The sequence below is a fragment of the Marmota marmota genome, unplaced genomic scaffold (assembly GCF_001458135.2).
Source record: "Marmota marmota marmota unplaced genomic scaffold, marMar, whole genome shotgun sequence".
Taxonomy (NCBI): domain Eukaryota; kingdom Metazoa; phylum Chordata; class Mammalia; order Rodentia; family Sciuridae; genus Marmota; species Marmota marmota.
The window spans coordinates 8,169,462-8,178,190 of NW_026000171.1; the positions used below are offsets into that span (position 1 = coordinate 8,169,462).

General features: G+C 34.3%; 2 protein-coding genes across 21 annotated transcripts in view; one reads left to right on the forward strand and one right to left on the reverse strand.

Annotated features, from left to right (window-relative positions):
* Erc1 (ELKS/RAB6-interacting/CAST family member 1) overlaps nt 1-8,729 on the reverse strand; it is a 1,605,700-nt gene that overhangs the window by 1,203,635 nt on the left and 393,336 nt on the right. The gene's annotated exons all lie outside the window — the stretch shown is intronic.
* Nucleotides 1-8,729, forward strand: part of Kdm5a (lysine demethylase 5A) — an 81,424-nt gene that overhangs the window by 29,289 nt on the left and 43,406 nt on the right. Inside the window, exons 12-14 of the mRNA XM_015500793.2 lie at nt 913-1,075; nt 2,376-2,495; nt 5,963-6,157. Coding sequence (XP_015356279.1) covers nt 913-1,075; nt 2,376-2,495; nt 5,963-6,157 — 478 coding nt within the window. The remainder of the gene's footprint in view (nt 1-912; nt 1,076-2,375; nt 2,496-5,962; nt 6,158-8,729) is intronic.

An 8,729-nucleotide genomic window follows, 5' to 3' on the forward strand; every position in this document is an offset into this window, starting at 1 on the left:
TCAATTGATTTGATGAATTTTTTTTGTATCTCACAGCTTTTATTTATTTACCTAGTTTCTTACCTACTATTTTGATATCTTAACTATGTGATATTTTTGTCTTCACTTAGAAGATAGTACTTAGATCACAGAATACAGTGGAAAACTAGTGATTTTCTTATTCCATTTCTGTGCTGTATAGTGTGATAACTGCTGGCCACATGTGGCTACTTAAATTAATTAAGAGTAAGTAAAATTAAGAATTTATTTTCTTAATTGCAGTAGCTACTTTTTTGTGCTCTATGATCGTATGACTAGGGGTCACTGTATTGGCTATCACAAAATATTTTTATCATCTCAGTAAGTTTTATGGGGGAGAGTAGCGGTCTAGGGTTTCAGTGATGCCAAGTTTTTGGTCCATAAGAATTATGGACAACTGTATTCAAGGTTTCAACAATTCCTAATCTTGGCTTTTTCTTTGGACAACAAAATTAAAGAAATACCTAGAAATAAATTAAACTTATAGGTATTCTAGAAGCCATTGACTTTTTATTTTGATCATTGTGGGGAGAATAGGAATGTACAGTGGACTAGTGATTTGAGATAGCTCGTCAGTATCATTTAGAACAGTGGTTTTCATGTAGTGTCTTTCCTGTTCAAAGATACTATTACCGATCTCCCTTGAACAGTTCATGTACTTAGAGTTGTTCCTATAATAGTGGTGATAGGAGGTAGTGCACCTGCCTATTCATATACTTGCACTACTTCCTATTACAAATAATAGAACATATTTGTGAGGTGCTTGTCAGGATTCAGGGCTTTAATCTGGCCATGGAATGAGACATAGTTGATTATAATTTAGTGGGTTGATTCAGCGCCCTGACTTCCTGAGAGCTATGCTCTACCTGGCTAACAAGTTATTTCATTTGCTAGGGGGGAGCCAAAGACATGGTATGGTGTGCCATCTCATGCTGCAGAACAACTAGAGGAGGTGATGAGGGAGTTGGCACCTGAGTTATTTGAATCCCAGCCTGATCTCCTACATCAGTTAGTCACCATCATGAACCCCAATGTGCTAATGGAACATGGTGTACCTGTGAGTTTTTGTATCTCCCTTCAGTATTTTTAAAGTTATTTTAGCTCTTGATTGGATAGAATCACATTTGTTTTGTACCTGGAAGTGAAAGATTCTGTTGTTTTCTAGCTAAATTAGGGAACAACTTATTTGAGTAAGAAGGAATATGTTTTATTTTCATTTTTTATTTTTTTGTGGTGCTTGGGATTGAACCTAAGGCCTCATGTGCTAGGCCACCACTGAACTTCATCTTCAACCCAGTAGGAAAATTTTAAGATATGAATCATACTTTATATATACCTACTTATTCAAACAGCCTTCTGTTTTAGCAAACCATTTTTTCCTGGTTTGAACAAAAATCTTATTTTTTCTTATTATCCCTGTTTAACTAGGATATAGGTATTTGAAGTGTTAGCTCTAGTGACTAATTCTTATCCTTGTTTTTTTTTTTATATAAAGATTTTTTAAAATATTTATTTTTTAGATGTAGTTGTCAATACCTTTTTAATTAATTAATTTATTTTTTATGTGGTGCTAAGGATTGAACCCAGGGCCTTGTATGCACTAGGCTAACACTCTACTGCTGAGCAACAACCCCAGCGCTATTATGTAAAAATTTAACAGCTTTTAATACGTGAGATAATGAAGTAAAAATATATTCTAAATAGTTTTTCTCCTTTAAACTTGTTTTGAAAAATGATTATCAACTTACTAAAACCTGAAAAAATATAAATTAAATGTTAGTTACATAAAATTAAATATTTGTTATAACTTTAATGAGAAAAGTAGACTAACATTTATAGTGTTACTTTGTCCCTAAAGAGTAAATTTCTAATTGAATCTGTAACTTTTCAAGATACCCATAGTATTGTAAAACAAAGTAAGATTCAGGAAGACTAATTTGGGGCTTATTTTATAATGTATAAGTTAATCAGTTTCCCAAAACTTATCTCAAGGTAGTAGAAAATTTCATGCTTTCATGGTATTTATAATAGATGAATAAAAAAATTTCTATTAATTATAAAAAAATTATTATGTTAGAAGACTAGTCATTCAGTGAGTAACATTTTCAGTTTCTTTTGGTTGCTAATTGTTATAAATTATAATGTATTATCAGTGACTGTTTTAAGAAGGTAGAATTCTAGTTCTTTCTTAAACTCTAATTTTATTTCTGATATGCCTTAAGATAATGCTTTATTATTTTTAGGTTAGAAAGTGCTTCTGGATCTATGTGACTGATAAAATCTGTCTTCTTTTTGTTGTTTTATTTATTTTTTTATTTTTTTTCATTTTTGTATTCCTGTTCTCAATTTGCATTTAGGTGTACAGGACCAATCAGTGTGCTGGCGAGTTTGTTGTGACATTTCCTCGTGCCTATCACTCTGGATTTAACCAGGGCTACAACTTTGCTGAAGCTGTGAACTTCTGTACTGCTGACTGGGTCTGTTCTATAGCAAGTGGCTGTTGTACGTCCACTAACACCCCTATAAAATGTAGCTTAGTTGTCATATTTGCTTAACTGGGTTCTGAGTAAGGTCTATGAATATTTCAGTAGAAACTGTAGTGGCTCTTGTAATTTAGAAAGTTAAAAGTAGAGAGTCTATCACATTATTTGGAAGATTTTATGATTTTTTACTTCTCCTCTGTTCACTATTTTCCCCCATTCTGTTGAACTTTAAATGGACAGTCTGAGCCCTTTTTGAGGGAGTATATGGTTCCTTTAGACTTTGCTTTATCTGAGCACTTTGGAATCTTAAAATGAGTAAAGGACAATGTCAGTGATTGTTGCTCTGCTTTTGTATGAGATAGATATCAAAACATAATTAGTTATGGTTACATTATATCAATTGGGAAAAGACTGCATATTTATAATATTCACTCCCTGACTTCATTTTTCTTTTAGTAATGCTGTTTTTGATGCCTTTCAATGTTATGGGGAAAATTATTAAGTAATAGTGGATCTTATATTTTCTGTAGGTACCTTAATTTATTAAATTACATGATTAACCATAGAGAATTTTTGTTTTCTTGGCTAATGAATAAGATGAAATAAGAGCAGTCTTGTCTTATTTATTTTAATTTCTTTCCTTTTTGTGGGTAGAGGGTACTGGGAATTGTGCTCAGGACATTCAATCACTGAGCCATATCCCCAGCCCTTTTTTGTATTATATTTAGAGACAGGGTCTCACTGAGTTGCTTAGCACCTTGGCTGCTGGGATTACAGGTGTGCGACACCATGCCTGGCTTTAATTTGGTTTTGAGACAGGGTCTTGCTCTGTTGCCCAGATTGTCCTCAATTTCTGGGCTCAATCTAGCTTCAGCCTCCAGAGTACCTAGGACTGTACGTGTGTACATCATGCCTACCTTGTGAACAGTTGTATTTAGGTTCAGTAATTTTAAACTTCTTTTTGTGCTTTGGAAACAGCATAATTTAGCATGAACAAGACTAAGTTTAGGTTTTGCCTTGAGCTTGAGCTTTATTTTAAAAAATTCAGCTAATATTTATTGCCTGTTTTTTATTCACCTGGTACTTGGCTAGGTGTATGGTAGGAAGCAGGATGATTTAAGAGTTAATTGTTTCTGCCTTTAACATGCTTACTGTAACTGAATTTGATCTTGAGTAGCTCTTAATTTCACTAGGCCTAAGTTTTTTATCTGATATGTAATGTGCTAATAAATTCATTGAATAATCTCAAGCAGGTCAAATGTTGTGGGTGAGGGTCCTTGATACTCTTTAGAAGAAGATAGTGATATAATGAAAAGTTAAAATAGCTTTATCTCTGGAGTAAGGCAGTGAGACTAATTTTTATAAGCTGCAATTCTATTTTATGTGAATTCCTTATAATAATTAAGAACTGAAATCTCCAGTTTTAATTTTTTAATTTTTGTTTTTTTCTGTACTGGGGATTGAGCCCAAGGCCTTATGCATGGTAGGCAAGCACTCTACCACTGAGCTACATCCCCAGTCTTCATAGTTTGTTTTTTTTCCCTATTTGCTCTTGTATTTTAGCTGTGTGAGAAATGTTTAAAAAGTAAACATTTAAGAATGAAGACATGAAAGAGTTGTTTTTAATAGACAATATGACTCCTAATCATACATTAAAAATACATATTTTTGGAAGTGATCGTTTCTTTGAAAAGCATGCCTGATTCAGAGATAACCTCATGCTCTTTGAGTTCCCTGATTCCTCTCTGCCTTTCTCAAAAAGGAGGTGAATTTGAAAAGGTTTTTAAAGGTTCTTTTTCTTTTTTTCTTTCTTTTATATTATAGTTTTAAAATACAAACAGAACAATTTTTAGCCATAAGAAAGAAGTTGAAGTTAGAGTGGGTACACAGGTGCATGGTGCAGTGTGTGGCTCGTATCATAATTTGATTTATAGCTTGATCATTGTAGAAATTTGCAGAAATTACCTTAAAGAGTGTATTTTTTGTTGTTGTGGTTCTTTGTTTTGTGGTGCTGGGGTTCTAATCCAGATCCTCCAGCATGTTAAGGCCACGCTTTTCTGCTGAGCTATAAACTTAGTATTTGATTTATGAAAATTGTTCTTTTAGCCATTTATTTCATTATTATGGAAACAAAGTATTTAATCTCATTATTTCACTTTCTTGAATTTTCCTTCTGCTAGGCTGGTCATTTTTAAAAGGATTTCTAGAAATGCAAAAATTTAAACTATCGTTTTTTGTTTTTTTTTCTTACAAAAATATAAAAAGTTAGTGTGGAATGCTTTAGTAGTACTTACCCCCTTTTTCTTTCCATTTCTCTTTTTTTCTTCTAATTGCATCTGTTCTTTTGTTCTAGGGCATCTAATCCTTTATGGCCTGAAATTTTACAATTCTTTACTTATTTTTACAATACTTTAATTTTCTTATCAGAGTAGCCATGTTACACTGGTCTAATAGAGTTTGCTGCTTCATTTATATGCCAAGGAACCCTGCTTCTTTTTTTAACTTTATTTTTTATTAGTTCTAATCAGTTATATATGACAGCAGAAAGCTTTTCAATTCATTACACAGAAATGGAGCACAACTTTTTATTTTTCTGGTTGAACACGATGTAGAATCACACCACGTGTGCAGTCATACATGTACCTAGGGTAATGATGTTTGTCTCATTCCACAATCTTTCTTACCCGCATACCCCCTCCATTTCCCTCCCTCCCCTTGGCCCAAAGTTCCCCCCACCCCTGTACACCCCCCATTGTGGATCAGCATCCACTTACCAGAGAAAACATTTGGCCTTTGGTTTTTTGGGATTGGCTTACTTCGCTTAGCATGATGTTCTCCAACTTCATCCATTTACCTGCAAATGCCATAATCTTATTCTCTTTTTATGCTGAGTGATATATTGTGTATATATACTACAGTTTCTTTATCCATTCATCTATTGAAGAACATCTAGGTTGGTTCTTCAGTTTAACTATGGTGAATTGTACAGCTATAAACATTGAAGTGACTGCGTCACTGTAGTATGCTGTTTTTAAGAAGAGTGGGATAGCTGGGTCTAATGGTGGTTCCATTCCAAGTTTTCTAAGGAACCTCTATACTGCTTTCCAGATTGGTTGTACCCATTTACATTCCCACCAGCAGTGTATGAGTGTGCCTTTTCATATCCTCATATCCTCGCTAACACTTACTGTTGTTTGGAACCCTGCTTCTTGATGTATACAATAAGAAGAAAATTAGCATGTTAGATCCAAAGTTTAGCATCTCAAATTATGGAAATTTTCTGTGGGATGGGCCTTTGAAATTCTAACTGGTTCATAGCATGCTTATTTATAATCCTCTCTTAGATGGGATTTTTATTCTGTCTTATTTATGTTAAAAAGGAAGATTTGAAGGATAAGTAATGGTTCCATACTGGAATATGTTATAAGTAAGTAATTAATTTGGAAATCTCTTGTTTTTAGTTACCTATTGGACGTCAGTGTGTAAATCATTACCGCCGGCTAAGGCGTCATTGTGTCTTTTCACATGAGGAGCTCATTTTCAAGATGGCAGCAGATCCAGAATGCTTAGATGTGGGGCTGGCTGCTATGGTCTGCAAAGAATTGACTCTTATGACTGAAGAAGAAACACGTTTAAGGGAATCTGTTGTACAAATGGTGAGTTTCCTGAACACATCCCTTATAGTTTTTCTTTTTTTTTACATCTCTTGTATTTGATATTACTTATGGAATAAGAAAAAAACTGAACCTATGAAAAGAGTTCCCTTTAGGTGTTGAACACAGAAGTCACTAATTTTGAAAGTTTTATATTTTTATCATCTCTAACTTTTTAAAATTAGAATTCTATCAGGTTGAATTCCTTAGGTATGTATTTATCTTTTTAAATTTTCTAAGCTGACTGTGGTGGTACATGCCTGTAATCCCAACTATTCATGAGGCTAAGGTAGGAGGATCACAGTTCAAGGTCAGCCTGGGCAAGTTAGTGAGACCATGTCTCAAAATTTTAAAAAGGATTGGGAGTATAGTTCATTGATAAAGCACCCCTGGGTTCATGCCTAGTTATGCCCCAGCAAAATCCCACATATAGTGTTATTTTTTTAAACAAGAAAATTCATTCTTTTTCCTCTAGCCTTACATTTGATAAAAGTTACATTTTTAGTGATTACATTAATCTATCTTTCCTCCTTGTAAGTAATTTAGTAATTTAATGAATAGGGAAGACTGAAAAACCAAGGGTTCATCGCCTATCCTCCCCCCAACCCCCCAATACTGGTGATTGAAATGAGGGCCTCTTGCATGCTAGGTAAGTGTTCTACCACAGAGTTACATTCAGCCTTTTCTAGAAATTTTATTTTAAGACAGGATCTTATACTATATTGTGCAGGTTGACCTTAAAGTTGGGATCCTCTTGCCTCAGCTTACTGAGTATATAGAACTACAAGCATGTGCCACCATGCTTGACAAGGATTAAGATTTTGAATGCTTAGAATAAATTAAACATTTGAAACATTGAAATAAATGAGAAAAATATGTATCATCAGCCTCATATTGGCCCATTCTCCATAATCTTTCCTAAATAGCTAGCGTCTGCTATGCTGTCTCCTCCCCCTGCCCTTTTAGTGTTGGGATCAAATTCAGGGCCTTGTACATGCTACGGAAGTGCTCAATCACTGAGCTGCATCCCAGCTCTCCCTCCTGCTTTTGTAACGTCACTCTTTCCTCTTTGCCTGATATTCTATCCCCACTTTAAAAACTGTTCTGTTGAGGTGTAATTGATATGCAGTAAGTTACATGTTTAATATATACAATTTGATAAAGTTTGATTCTCTCTATGCCCAAGAAACTGTTGCCACTGTCAATATCATGAATATAGGGCTGGAGTTGTAGCTTAGTGGTAGGATAGAGTGTTCGCCTTGCATGTGGAAGACACTGGGTTTGATCCTCAGCACAATATAAAAGTGAAATAAAGATATTATGTCTATCTACAACTAAAAAAATATTTTAAAAAAAGATTGTGAATGTATCTATCACCTCTAAAAGTTTCCTCATGTCCCTTTGTGTTCCTTTTCTCTTGCCTCATGCCATCCTACCCCAAACCCACTAATCTACTTTCTTTAGGTTTTTATTAGAGTTTAACTTAAATTGAATCACACAATTCCTACAATTTGTGGTTTTGTCTTGTGTTTTTTGTTTTTGTTTTTTTTGAAATAGGGTCTCAATATGTTTCCTATACTGGTCTAGAACTCATTGGTGCAAATGATCCTCCAACCTCAGGCTTCCGAGTAACAGGGACTATAGGCATATGCCATGGTGCCCATTTATCTAGCTTCTCTCACTCTGCCTAATTCCTCTGCAATTCATTCATGTTGTTGCATATATATGTATATAGCTGAGTAGTTTTTCACTGAGTGGATGTACCACGAAGGTTATTCATTCACTTGTGAATATCCATTTGGATTGTTTCCAGATTTTGGCTGTTAATGTTTTAAACTGCTCTAGACATTTGGGTACAAGATTTTGTATAGATGTATGCTTTCATTTCTCTTGGACAAATAGTAAGAGTGGAATGGTTGAGTCACGTAGTATGTGTATGTTTTAATTTTTTTTTTCCAAAAAACTGCCAAACCGTAAAGTGATAGTACTATTTTACATTTCCACCAGCAGTGTATGAGAGTTCCACTTGCCTTACATCCTCACTGATACTTGGTATGGTTAGTTTTTTTAACTTTAGACATTTTGATAGGTTTGTAGTGGTATTTCATTGTGATTTTAATTTTCATTTCCCTAATGTATAACGATGTTTATCATTTTTAAGTATACTTATTTGCATGTATGTATCTTTTGCTGAATTTATAATTAGGGTGTTTTATTATTGAATTTTTCAGAGTTCTTTATATATTCCAGATACACATTCTATGTCAGATACGTGATTTGAAAACATTTTCCTTTGGTCTGTACTTTGACCTTTTCTTTTCTTTTTTTTTTTTTTTTAATTTTTTATTGTTGGTTGTTCAAAACATATCATATTCCACACTTTGATTCAAGTGGGTTATGAACTCCCACCTTCACCCCATACACAGATTGCAGAATCACATCAGTTACACATCCATTGATTTACATATTGCCATACTAGTGTCTGTTGTGCTCCGCTGCCTTTCCCATCCTCCACCATCCCCCCTCCCCACCTCTCTCCTCCTCTCCTCTCTCTCCTCTCTCCTCCACCTCTCTC